This window comes from Notothenia rossii, assembly GCF_949606895.1.
Source record: "Notothenia rossii genome assembly, chromosome: 9".
Lineage (NCBI taxonomy): Eukaryota > Metazoa > Chordata > Actinopteri > Perciformes > Nototheniidae > Notothenia > Notothenia rossii.
In genome coordinates this window covers 79,374,654-79,388,599 of record NC_136907.1, presented here as the reverse complement: position 1 = coordinate 79,388,599, position 13,946 = coordinate 79,374,654, and the positions used below count along the sequence as shown (strand labels likewise).

At 43.5% G+C, this 13,946-nt stretch overlaps 1 protein-coding gene across 1 annotated transcript in view; it reads left to right on the top strand.

Annotated features, from left to right (window-relative positions):
• The window catches only part of myo10 (myosin X), a 162,755-nt gene that overhangs the window by 89,192 nt on the left and 59,617 nt on the right, over positions 1-13,946 (top strand). Inside the window, 1 exon segment of the mRNA XM_079651992.1 lies at positions 12,002-12,136. Coding sequence (XP_079508118.1) covers positions 12,002-12,136 — 135 coding nt within the window.

Sequence of the window (13,946 nt, the reverse complement as noted above, 5' to 3'; positions counted from 1 at the left end):
ATTTTTCGCTGTAATAACTTTCAGTAGCCGAAAGGGATGTTTCCAAAAAGCTTGTTTTGCACATCTGTCATACTCAAAAAGCCAGAGGGAGTTGTTCAGAGTCAGTTTATTTTTGAATCTGCACTTTGAAGGAACCAATGAGACATCCCAGTCTTCATCATCGAAAACTGAAGTGACTCCAACAAATAAGTAGTTCAGAAGCTTTGAGTCGAGATAAATATATTTATTAAATACGTATCCTACACATTTTGTTTTAATGCGTGGTGAGCAGCAACAAGTGTTTTCACTTTAACTTCAATAAAGAATATAATGAAACAGAATGTGTGAAGGCGAAGTAGGAGGAGTGTAAACACATTTATTTATTTGTTAAGAGAAAGTGAACATTTAGAAACCAATACTTGTGTTTGAAACTCTACAAACTGCAGCCCTTCACAGCCAGGTGGACCGCTCGTAAAGCGCGCTGTGATTGATTCCTAAAGTTAGACTCTGGATGGAAGATCGCTTTAACGCTGAGTCAAAGGCCAGCTGCCACAGGACACACACACACACACACACACACACACACACACACACACACACGTTTCCCCCCGTTCGTACCCCAAAAAACACAACCACCGCAATCTCAAAGCGGACCCTCGTAAAACATGTAACAGGGCAACACACACACCCACAGAGGATGTGTGTGTGTGTGTGTGTGTGTGTGTGTGTGTGTGTGTGTGTGTGTGTGTGTGTGTGTGTGTGTGTGTGTGTGTGTGTGTGTGTGTGTGTGTGTGTGTGTGTGTGTGTGTGTGTGTGTGTGTGTGTGTGTGTGTGTGTGTGTGTGTGTGTGTGTGTGTGTGTGTGTGTGTGTGTGTGTGTGTGTGTGTGTGTGTGTGTGTGTGTGTGTGTGTGAAGGAGAGCTATAAATTGCAAGCTGGCACATTGAGGCGAGGCAGGAAGCTTTCTGGTCGGATTGAGGGATTGTGGGTAATCAGATCCAGGCAGAAGGAGGCGATTGAAACTGGAGCTGGTGTAAGAGAGGAGGAAGAGGAGGAGGAGGAGGAGGAGGAGGAGGAGGAGGAGGAGGAGGAGGAGGAGGAGGAGGGCATCTGCTCATTAATGCTCCTGAATGCCACTTTGCGCTTTCACTGATGCGGTTCCTGCACATGAGTTTAATGGAAACCCCCCGCTGTGTGTTTGCTGCAGATTTCAGCAAAACTTCTGAACCGCCAACACAGAACCTGGAAATCATCAAACCTTCACCTTCATCAAACCTTCACCTTCATCAAACCTTCATCTAACCTTCATCTAACCTTCATCAAACCTTCATCTAACCTTCATCTAACCTTCTTCTAACCTTCATCTAACCTTCATCTAACCTTCATCTAACCTTCATCTAACCTTCTTCTAACCTTCATCTAACCTTCATCTAACCTTCATCTAACCTTCATCTAACCTTCACCTTCATCAAACCTTCATCAAACCTTCATCTAACCTTCTTCTAACCTTCATCTAACCTTCATCTAACCTTCATCTAACCTTCATCTAACCTTCATCAAACCTTCATCAAACCTTCACCTTCATCAAACCTTCATCAAACCTTCATCTAACCTTCTTCTAACCTTCATCTAACCTTCATCTAACCTTCATCTAACCTTCATCTAACCTTCATCAAACCTTCATCAAACCTTCATCTAACCTTCATCAAACCTTCATCAAACCTTCATCTAACCTTCATCTAACCTTCATCTAACCTTCATCAAACCTTCATCAAACCTTCATCTAACCTTCATCCAACCTTCATCAAACCTTCATCTAACCTTCATCTAACCTTCATCTAACCTTCATCAAACCTTCATCAAACCTTCATCTAACCTTCATCTAACCTTCATCAAACCTTCATCTAACCTTCATCTAACCTTCATCTAACCTTCATCTTCATCTAACCTTCATCTAACCTTCATCTAACCTTCCTCCCTCACCAGGGCAGCTTCTCCTCTGGATACTAACTCAGTAAACAGCAGGTCTGAACAGAAGCAGCTGTTTTTATCACCCTGAACCTGTGGGGCAGGTTTGGGCCTCTTGATGCTGCTTCATCAGGCGCTCTATTAAAAACTGACGTTCACATACAACAAACCCCCTTTGTGGGGCGAAAGCTTCTTGTCCTGGATGTTATATTTAGTTACTGAAGGACAGACGTTGGTCAAAGCATCAGGACTTTCACCCAGGAGACGGTTAGCCGCTGTAAACAAAGTCGTTAAATCGTCCATTTTCTAAAATCTACATGCATAACTTCCATTTTGTAACAGACGTACTTACTTTAGCCCAATCAGGATGCGTAACTGAACCAAACCGAGTCTTTTTAGTCTGTTTTCTAACGATTACCAACATACAACAAATTCCCGGAGAAAACATATGATGTTGAACATCATTGAGATTTCAGTTCAGAGTTATTGGGAATCCAGTGGTATTTTCGACTTGTGCATCAACTTTGAACAAACAAACTCAAAGACTCCTGCAGGAATAACTTTCTCTAAACCAAACCAGATTCAGTGCGACTGCATTAGCTTCAATTTCTAAGAACTACGAACAGATAAGAGTTGTTCTTTTGGTCATTTTGCAGACGATACAGGGGTTTCAGTCTGCTCCGAAAGATAGATACTTTATTGAGTGTGTTCAGACTTCATAATACAATTCCTAAAATACTTTAAAAAGTGGAAAAGATCAAAATGAAAGGATAAAATATTATATCAAATATAAACAAAATAATATATAATGTTCTGGATAGTTGAAATAAAAAGTCAAAGATACATCCGGATCCAAAACACTACAGGTCATTTACGGTAAGGTGTGTAGACTTACCCCTCGTTTCCAACGTCTGCGTCGCGTAACCACTGCGCCGCGGCTTTGGTCCGGCCTCCTTCGGCATCATACCCTACCGGGTGCGTTTCAGAAGCATTTCAGAAGCGGAGCGTCTTGCCTGCCGGCTCGCAGTTTTTGTTGATTTGGGAATATTTCCTGGACAGGCTACTTTGTACAGACTAAGTTAATAATAATTGTAATATCTCAGTTATAAACAACATGAATCAAACATGTGTTGATGTATTTTAGTGGTAACATTTTTTATTCATCATCAAAATTATTCTATATAATTTACAAAGTGCCTAAACCGGAGGAGACGCTGGCATTTCTCCTCCTACTTGAAAGACTACGGAGGAATAGGGTCTGCAAATTAGTTTGTGTGTATATGTGCTATATGCTCTGAACATTCCACTTCCTGCCTGCCCGACATTACGTTACGGCTGCGTCGCTTCAAAAATAGGATTCATCCTAATTTTAGAGAAGCCCTGCGCCGAGACGCTTCTGAGCCGTAACGCGCCACGTGTGGTGGAATAGCACCGATTGACTAGAGGGGCCGCGATCGGCCATGATAACCCGTGTTTGTGTTAGGCGTAACATGAGACCAGCAGTTGTTAAAACGTGAACTTGTCTCAGTGTGAGTGACGGAGGAGTTTGTTTTTCTGTCTTGTATTGAGACGGATAGCCGTAACGCGCCGCAGATGGACCCGGTGGAATCTAGGTGTTACATTAACATGTCTCGTGCAGCCACGTCTACGTTATTGGAGTATAATTTGCCTTTAAGCATCAGATGAATGACATGTAGAGTCAAATAACTTCAGATCAGGAAATGGCAGCGTTCAGTAACCGTTGACTCTCAGTATCACAGAAACTAGTTTTAAGATGAGATAAGATATGTTGGAACCTTTCCAGGCGTTTATAGCCGCAACAGGCTCAGAGTTGAAAACAGGATTCACACAAAGTAAAAATAAAGACAACATGTTTTTAAATAAAGTGATAAAGTGGCCGTTGAAAGAAGATATTAAGAGTTTGTTTCTTGGTCCTATATATTGTCCAAAGGGTCAAAGTGCATATCGAGACTAAAGTAGAGCTTTTTAATCTCCACAGATTGAGATATCAGAGCTGAGGAAGTTGTGACTGGATGCCGTTGTGTCCTAACCGGCCCAGAATGGATTAAATGTCAGAGTTTTGAGGTGATAATCCTCAGAGCTCCAGCAGCTTGACCTCTGACCCCTGAGGAGGCGTGAGGTCAAACTCAGACTCGTTCATTACTCAGGCATGTGGGGTCACCCTGCAGAGAGAATTAAAAACATACCTGAGATGTTTATCTGCTGCACCACAGATTCAGGACTCACTGTGACCAACTAACACTACGTGTATTCAGTATAGCACCTTTCACAGAAACACAATCCACAAAGTGCTTCACAGGAAAGAACAAAAGTGAAAATGAAGACCACAGAAACATGAATACAGAAACAACATGAGGCGGAAATTAAGGTTAAAGTGGACCTATCATGCTACATTATAATAATATAGTGTAGGACCATACCTATATAAGGCATATTTATACTTTTTATTTTTCAAAATACCAAACAGATCATGCATTTTAGCCATTCCTCATTTCGCTCAATTTAACACTGTCTTTGCATCATGGGCTGATTCTGTGAGAACAGCACCATCTACAGGCCTGGCATATGTACTACAGCGTCTCCAGCGCTTTCCAACGGCAATGTCCGTGGCTGTCTCCTCCTGATTGGTGGAGTTGGCCCAATAGCCGTAGCACCACTTCTGTGACGTCATAGAAGTGTTCAAATCTGGATCAGTCTGTATCAGATCCGTTGCAGCCCCTTTTTAAGAGATTTGGGTATGGAGGGAAATAGAGAGGGTTGTGTTTTCTGACACTTGGTGAGTTCCCTGGAACACCGGGGACACATATTCATGTAGAAAAGACGTAAAAGAGTGCATTTTGCATGATAGGTCCCCTTTAACATAAAAAGGAACAAACATGAGAACATCTCACACGTCTCAAGTAGAAACAAAAGCCAGCATCAGAGCAGGAGAGCACGATGGGAAGGAAACACGTTAACCCGTGTTAGTGTTAGGGGTAACATGAGAGGAGCAGTTGTTAAAACGTGAACTTGTCTCAGTGTGTGACTGACGGAGGAGTTTGTTTTTCTGTCTTGTATTGAGACGGATAGATCAGTGGCGTTCAGGAGTCATTTAGGACGAGTTGGATTTCTTAAAAATGAAATAGTTTGGTGTTTTTTTTGTTCTTTCTAGTGGTTTGGGTTTGTTTTCTAAAAGCTTGAAACAGGTATCTGATGTTTAAAGATTCAAAGGTTTGATTGTCATATTCTATAGCTACAGCTTAGATCAGGGGTGCCCCATACGTCGATCGCAAGGGTTGTGCGGGTAGATCGAATGGCATTGAAAAAAAAGAAAAAAAAGTTGTTTTTTTTTTTTTCAAAGTTAGCCTACCATCCATCCTCACTACGGCATTTGCCACTTGATTGACGTACAGGTGAGCCAGTCTGAGTTGTATTGTGCCATACGGGTTCATGCAGTTATGAGGGGGCCTCATCTCCACTAGCACCCCCCCCCCCTGACACAGATTGGGCAGGGCCTGTAGGTAGATCACTTGGGCGTGGTCATTTTAAAAGTAGCTCCCAAGCTGAAAGAATGTGGTCACCCCTGGCTTAGATGTCTGCAATGCACATCTCGAGTCCAGATTGTTCGTTCAGAGTGCATTTTATTGTGCTTTCTTTGTCTTTTCTAGTGGTTTTAGGTTCGTTTTTTTAAATTACAGTTTGGGAGGCTGTGGCTCAGTGGTTAATGTGCTGGACTTTGAATCAGGGGGTAGCAAGTTCGAGTCCCACAGCATGTCGTTTTGTCCCTGATACACTTCACCCCATAGTGCTCCTGTGGGGATTGCCCACAGTATTGAGTATGGAAGTCACTTTGGATAAAAGCGGCTTACAAGTGACATGTGATGTAAAAACAACAGGTATCTGATATCTGATATAATAGCTTCATGGTAGTTGTTGGCATGCCCATCTGAAGTCCCAGGCTCCCACTTCAATGGATTGAGGAAATTAAGAAAGATAAAATAGTGAAAGTGACGTTGCACGAGATACGATTTCTGATCACAATGTTGATGCTACAACTATTGTTGCTCCCGTTCCAACGGTTGAGTGTTATTTGTTATATTTTGAACACTAGACGGCAGCATATATTTGATGTCCCAGATCCAGAGGGTGTTAACCCTTTGTTCTGCATATTGTACAGGAATAAAAAGCACAGAAAGGACTCTTCTGGATCATTGAACACTGAGTACGATCCGCTAACTGCTGCCTCAGGTTTTATTTGAGTTACATTTCTGGTTTATTTCTTTATTGTTTTGGCCGCTACAACTAACGGGGGTACGGCTTAATATTTCAATCTTCTAAGAAAGGGGGTGAGTCTTCGATGGAAGTGTTGGAGAGAATGTAACCTGTCGTTGACTCAATTCCCCCGGCAGTGGCTGAGACACACGGACAGAGTTAATATAACAATGCTTTAATAATAATACATTTGATTTATATAGCACACTTTAAAGACAAACGTCATCTCAAGGTGCTTCACAGAGCTATAAGGAAAAATAAGTAAGAAGATATCTAAAGGAGAATATTGGATTAAATATGGTAATATAAAAGGTTAAGAGCATAAAAGGTTTAAAAGTAAAGGACAGGCAGTAACATGCGGTGTGGAACAGGTGGGTCTTGAGGCATTTCCTAAAAATTGAGAGTGAGGCCGAGCTCCGTATGTTCTCTGGAAGCTGATTCGTGAACCCAGGGAGCACGGTTTCCCATGGTGACCAGTTTGGTCCGCGGAACAGCCAGGAGATTGGAGCTGTCTGACCTGAGTGTGCGTGAGGTATGGGAATGTTTTCTGGTTAGCAGTTCCTGTACGTAGGTGGGTCCGGTGTGGTTGATGGCGTTGAAGACCATTATGAGGACTTTGTAGTTGATCCGGTGTGTTACAGGGAGCCAGTGGAGTGAGTGGAGGATGGGGGGGATGCGCTCTGATTTGCGTTTTTTTGTGAGTATCCATGTTTTCTTCCCACCAGTCTGAAAGAAGGTATTGGAAGCAAAACAGATTTAATTCTTTGTTATTGTGCTTTAAAAACATGCTTTCCCTGTAATGCCTTGAGAAGCCCAGAGTAACTGAAATGCAGGATCGTTTTACCTCATTGCGTTTCCCTCCTCGTCTCAGTTTCAGAAACTCTTTCTCCGTCTCAGAGACTGAGGCTTTGCTCCTGGGCACAAAAGGCTTGTCTGGGTGAACGCGTTACTTAAAAAGCCTGCTCCCCTGGGTGGTAGAAGTGTGTGTAGAGCCAGGGATTAAGCACAAAGGCAGGGTGCTGTTTATGGATGGGTGTTTGGAAACGCTGGCATCGAGCCCAAAGTCTTTTAAATGCGTTGGGATGGCTCTCCAACATCCTGCCGTCACTGCAGACGCTTTAAACGAGTTCCACACACGATCCAAGACACTTTAGAAAGTCTGACCCGCTGTTGGAGAGAGACGGTCTGGAGGTTTGGATGAACTGTTCCTCTCCGGCTGCATGAAGACCCCTGAAGAATCCCAGAATGAAAGTTCATACGACCTTTCTTCATGCTTAACAAAGTGCTGTGTCCTTCTGGATTAGTAGAGGGAAGGAAGACGCTAGCAGTCACTTTGAGCGGCTATGATATCAACGTTTTTAAGATGAACGGGTCAAGACCAAAAAGATATGAACAAGGTTTATAAAAAGAGGAGACAGAAGTGAAAATGACAGTTAAAACATCTTATTATGAGAAACAACATAACATCTGTGCGTTGGCCCTTTAGTTTGTTGGTTTTATAAAAGTAAGTACATTGATAATGATTGCACAAAGTCTCAAATTTAAAGCTATATTAAAAACGTAAGGTCTGAGTACTTCTACTTTTACTCAAGCGCACGATCTGAGTACTTCTACTTTAACTCAAGTACAAGGTCTGAGTACTTCTACTTTTACTCAAGCGCACGATCTGAGTACTTCTACTTTAACTCAAGTACAAGGTCTGAGTACTTCTACTTTTACTCAATAACAAGATCTGAGTAGTTCTACTTTAACTCAAGAACAAGATCTGAGTACTTCTACTTTTACTCAAGAACAAGGTCAGAGTATTTCTACTTTTACTCAAGTACAAGACCTGAGTACTTCTACTTTTACTCAAGAACAAGGTCTGAGTACTTCTACTTTTACTCAAGTAAAAGATCTGAGTACTTCTACTTTTACTCAAGAACAAGATCTGAGTACTTCTCCCACCTCTTTTACGTCTCAGTTTATTTGAGCGGAGAAACTGAAGAGAGCCACCCGGCCATCAGAACCTGCCGTCATAAAATGTTTACGCTCGTGAAAAGTAAACACATTTACCGTTTAAGATGCCGTGGAGATTTAAACTGCTGCCCTTAAACTTCACATGCATTCTGGGCATTCGCCTCGTTATGTATTTCCTTACATTTAGTCCACAATAAACCGCAGGTAGGTTTTCTAGCTGCTAAAGTAAAGAATATATTTGTAATAAAATGTGATAAATACTTATTTAAAAACAGCCATTTTCACACCTTGTGCTGTTTCTATAGTTATTGCATATTTTGATTGCTCCCAGTAAATCTTTGAAAGGTTACTGTGTGTGTGTGTGTGTGTGTGTGTGTGTGTGTGTGTGTGTGTGTGTGTGTGTGTGTGTGTGTGTGTGTGTGTGTGTGTGTGTGTGTGTGTGTGTGTGTGTGTGTGTGTGTGTGTGTGTGTGTGTGTGTGTGTGTGTGCACTTTGTTCGAGGTGAATGATGTGTGTTTAAGGGACGGACATTATGCTCTTCAGTCGCTCTCAGGGTGACGGCTAATTGGTTTTCAGGTTAAACATTAACATGGCTGTGGGTCGACAGGTTCACTTTAATGTGTGTGTGTGTGTGTGTGTGTGTGTGTGTGTGTGTGTGTGTGTGTGTGTGTGTGTGTGTGTGTGTGTGTGTGTGTGTGTGTGTGTGTGTGTGTGTGTGTGTGTGTGTGTGTGTGTGTGTGTGTGTGTGTGTGTGTGTGTGTGTGTGTGTGTGTGTGTGTGTGTGTGTGTGTGTGTGTGTGTGTGTGTGTGTGTGTGTGTGTGTGTGTGTGTGTGCGTGCGTGTGTGTGTGTGTTTCAATTAACTATTCATTCATTCGAGTCATTTAAGAAGCACCAATGGCTCAACATGTCAGATGTTCTCTGGTCTCAGATTCCAAAACATGAATATTTGCTAGTTTTTCTACGTTTGATATCATTGTGTTTTCATTATATCTGTGTTTAACACTTATGGATGGACACAATAAGCAATTCAAAGGAAATGCATTAGAGTTAGTTGAAGCTGTAATCCAGCAGGGGGTTTCTTAGCTGATGTTAGAGTCAGACTCCGTCCAAAACTAATCAGAAAATAGTCAAAATTGCCATAAATCAAGTCGTTGTTTGAGTATATTTAGGTCGTTAGCTATTCTCACATGTTCTAACAGCTCTACCACCGCTTCCACCAGGAGCCTTCTCTCTATGCAGAATCTGATGCATCGTTGCGTTTCCTTGCGTTTAGCTTAGTTTCTTGATAGAAGTCGATATGCTGAAAGCTCCTTTAATTATGAGGTTTGCATGAGACCACCTACATTTCAAATCCGTCCCAGCATGTCCTCAAACTCTCTTGTTGTTGTGTACATGAAGCTGTAAAGATATACAAGAAAAGAGCATTGGGTAGGGGTAGGGGTATGCATGAAACGCTCAGATGGAAAAGAATGGAAAATGTCTCCAATACAACCAGCGTGTGCAGAGAGAGGAGAGGGATTACAGATGGTTTCAGATGCAAAATCAGACGTATTTCTGCCGTCCATGGAGAAGATTGGAAAGTGTATCGTGCATGCAGTCAAAGCCCTGAGTAAACGTCAGCAAAATGAAGATTCATGACCTGAACACAATGGTTTTGATGCTTGGCTTCTTGTTGCATGCAGATTTCTAACAATGCCCAGTGCGCCATCTACTGGTAGAGCTTCGGAACATTTCCCATGATGCTCTCTGCTGCTCGTGGGACAGAGGCATCTGTGTTTTAGGTCGGGGGTCAATTCAATCACGTCTGACCCAATTTGTTGAGATTGAATGAGAACATCATCAGCTGTTATTAAGAACCTCTCAGATGCATACAGTACTAAAGTGTAAAGAAATACAGAATAATCACTTCTGTTTTTACTATCAATATTAATATTGCCATGACTACCGCCACTAATATAGAAAATAATATGTCTTCATTCAAATTTACCACCAATTACATTTGCTATTTATTATTATTTCATCATCTATGAACCAGCCATTTTTTTTCTTTGATGTATCATATGGTCTAACATTTCCAAGATGTGTTTAAAAGTCTAGTTTTGTTCATTTCAAAGTCACATAAATCTCAAGGAAAGCAGAACATCTCCACATTTGAGACGCGAAAAACTGCATTTTCTGACATTTCTGCACGAAAAGTGACTTAAACACTTCGTAAATTGTCAAAAAAGTCCTTCTCTCTATTTCCATATCAATTAGTCACCTGATCGACACAGCTCTACCACAAATAAAGGAAATAGGAATAAATAAATGCTAATCCCTGACTAGCCTTGCTCTAGTAATCATTGTGCTGAGCACCACTCGTATCATCTGTCAGTCACACAGACCGATCAGTATCTTAACCCCTCGTATCATCTGTCAGTCACACAGACCGATCAGTATCTTAACCCCTCGTATCATCGGTCAGTCACACAGACCGATCAGTATCTTAACCACTCGTATCATCTGTCAGTCACACAGACCGATCAGTATCTTAACCCCTCGTATCATCTGTCAGTCACACAGACCGATCAGTATCTTAACCACTCGTATCATCTGTCAGTCACACAGACCGATCAGTATCTTAACCCCTCGTATCATCTGTCAGTCACACAGACCGATCAGTATCTTAACCACTCGTATCATCTGTCAGTCACACAGACCAATCAGTATCTTAACCCCTCGTATCATCTGTCAGTCAAACAGACCGATCAGTATCTGAACCCCTCGTATCATCTGTCAGTCACACAGACCGATCAGTATCTTAACCCCTCGTATCATCTGTCAGTCACACAGACCGATCAGTATCTTAACCCCTCGTATCATCTGTCAGTCACACAGACCGATCAGTATCTTAACCACTCGTATCATCTGTCAGTCACACAGACCGATCAGTATCTTAACCCCTCGTATCATCTGTCAGTCACACAGACCGATCAGTATCTTAACCACTCGTATCATCTGTCAGTCACACAGACCGATCAGTATCTTAACCCCTCGTATCATCTGTCAGTCACACAGACCGATCAGTATCTGAACCCCTCGTATCATCTGTCAGTCACACAGACCGATCAGTATCTTAACCCCTCGTATCATCTGTCAGTCACACAGACCGATCAGTATCTTAACCACTCGTATCATCTGTCAGTCACACAGACCGATCAGTATCTTAACCCCTCGTATCATCTGTCAGTCACACAGACCGATCAGTATCTTAACCCCTCGTATCATCTGTCAGTCACACAGACCGATCAGTATCTTAACCCCTCGTATCATCTGTCAGTCACACAGACCGATCAGTATCTTAACCACTCGTATAATCTGTCAGTCACACAGACCGATCAGTATCTTAACCACTCGTATCATCTGTCAGTCACACAGACCGATCAGTATCTTAACCCCTCGTATCATCTGTCAGTCACACAGACCGATCAGTATCTTAACCACTCGTATCATCTGTCAGTCACACAGACCGATCAGTATCTTAACCCCTCGTATCATCTGTCAGTCACACAGACCGATCAGTATCTTAACCACTCGTATCATCTGTCAGTCACACAGACCGATCAGTATCTTAACCACTCGTATCATCTGTCAGTCACACAGACCGATCAGTATCTTAACCCCTCGTATCATCTGTCAGTCATACAGACCGATCAGTATCTTAACCCCTCGTATCGTCTGTCAGTCACACAGACCGATCAGTATCTTAACCCCTCGTATCGTCTGTCAGTCACACAGACCGATCAGTATCTTAACCCCTCGTATCGGTCTGACCCCCCGCAGCGGAGAGAGTGGCGCTGGGAAGACGGAGAGCACCAAGCTGATCCTGAAGTTCCTGTCGGCCATGAGCCAGAGCTCTCTGGAGGCGTCGTGCAGAGACCGAACGTCCCGCGTGGAGGAGGCGCTGCTGGAGAGCAGGTGACCATTAACTATATTTCAACTATCACTCTCTATCACTCCCTCCCTCTCTATCACTCTCTATCACTCCCTCCCTCTCTATCCCTCTCTATCCTTCTCTATCACTACTCCCTCCCTCTCTATCCCTCTCTATCACTCTCTATCCCTCTCTATCACTACTCCCTCTCCATCTATCCCTCTCTATCACTCTCTATCCCTCTCTATCACTCTCTATCCCTCTCTATCCCTCTCTATCACTACTCCCTCTCTATCTATCCCTCTCTATCACTACTCCCTCTCTATCTATCCCTCTCTATCACTCTCTATCCCTCTCTATCACTCTCTATCCCTCTCTATCACTACTCCCTCCCTCTCTATCCCTCTCTATCACTACTCCCTCTCTATCTATCCCTCTCTATCACTCTCTATCCCTCTCTATCACTCTCCATCACTCTCTATCACTACTCCCTCTCTCTCTATCCCTCTCTATCCCTCTCTATCACTACTCCCTCCCTCTCTATCACTCTCAATCCCTCTCTATCACTACTCCCTCTCTATCACTCTCCATCACTCTCAATCACTCTCTATCACTCCCTCCCTCTCTATCACTCCCTATCCCTCTCTATCACTCCCTATCCCTCTCTATCACTCCCTATCCCTCTCTATCACTCCCTATCCCTCTCTATCACTCTCTATCCCTCTCTATCACTCCCTATCCCTCTCCATCACTACTCCCTCCCTCTCCATCCCTACTCCCTTTCTATCACTACTCCCTCCCTCTCTATCCCTCTCCATCACTACTCCCTCCCTCTCTATCCCTCTCCATCACTACTCCCTCCCTCTCTATCCCTCTCTATCCCTCTCTATCACTACTCCCTCCCTCTCTATCCTTCTCTATCACTACTCCCTCCCTCTCTATCCTTCTCTATCACTACTCCCTCCCTCTCTATCACTCTCTATCACTCCCTATCCCTCTCTATCACTCCCTATCCCTCTCTATCACTCCCTATCCCTCTCTATCACTCCCTATCCCTCTCTATCACTCTCTATCCCTCTCTATCACTCCCTATCCCTCTCCATCACTACTCCCTCCCTCTCCATCCCTACTCCCTTTCTATCACTACTCCCTCCCTCTCTATCCCTCTCTATCCCTCTCTATCACTACTCCCTCCCTCTCTATCCTTCTCCATCACTACTCCCTCCCTCTCTATCCTTCTCCATCCCTACTCCCTTTCTATCACTACTCCCTCCCTCTCTATCCCTCTCCATCACTACTCCCTCCCTCTCTATCCCTCTCTATCCCTCTCTATCACTACTCCCTCCCTCTCTATCCCTCTCCATCACTACTCCCTCCCTCTCTATCCTTCTCCATCACTACTCCCTCCCTCTCTATCCCTCTCCATCACTACTCCCTCCCTCTCTATCCCTCTCTATCCCTCTCTATCACTACTCCCTCCCTCTCTATCCTTCTCTATCACTACTCCCTCCCTCTCTATCCTTCTCTATCACTACTCCCTCCCTCTCTATCCTTCTCTATCACTACTCCCTCCCTCTCTATCCTTCTCTATCACTACTCCCTCCCTCTCTATCCTTCTCTATCACTACTCCCTCCCTCTCTATCCTTCTCTATCACTACTCCCTCCCTCTCTATCCCTCTCCATCACTACTCCCTCCCTCTCTATCCCTCTCCATCACTACTCCTTCCCTCTCCATCACTACTCCCTCCCTCTCTATCCCTCTCCATCACTACTCCCTCCCTCTCTATCCCTCTCCATCACTACTCCTTCCCTCTCCATCACTACTCCCTCCCTCTCTATCCCTCTCTATCACT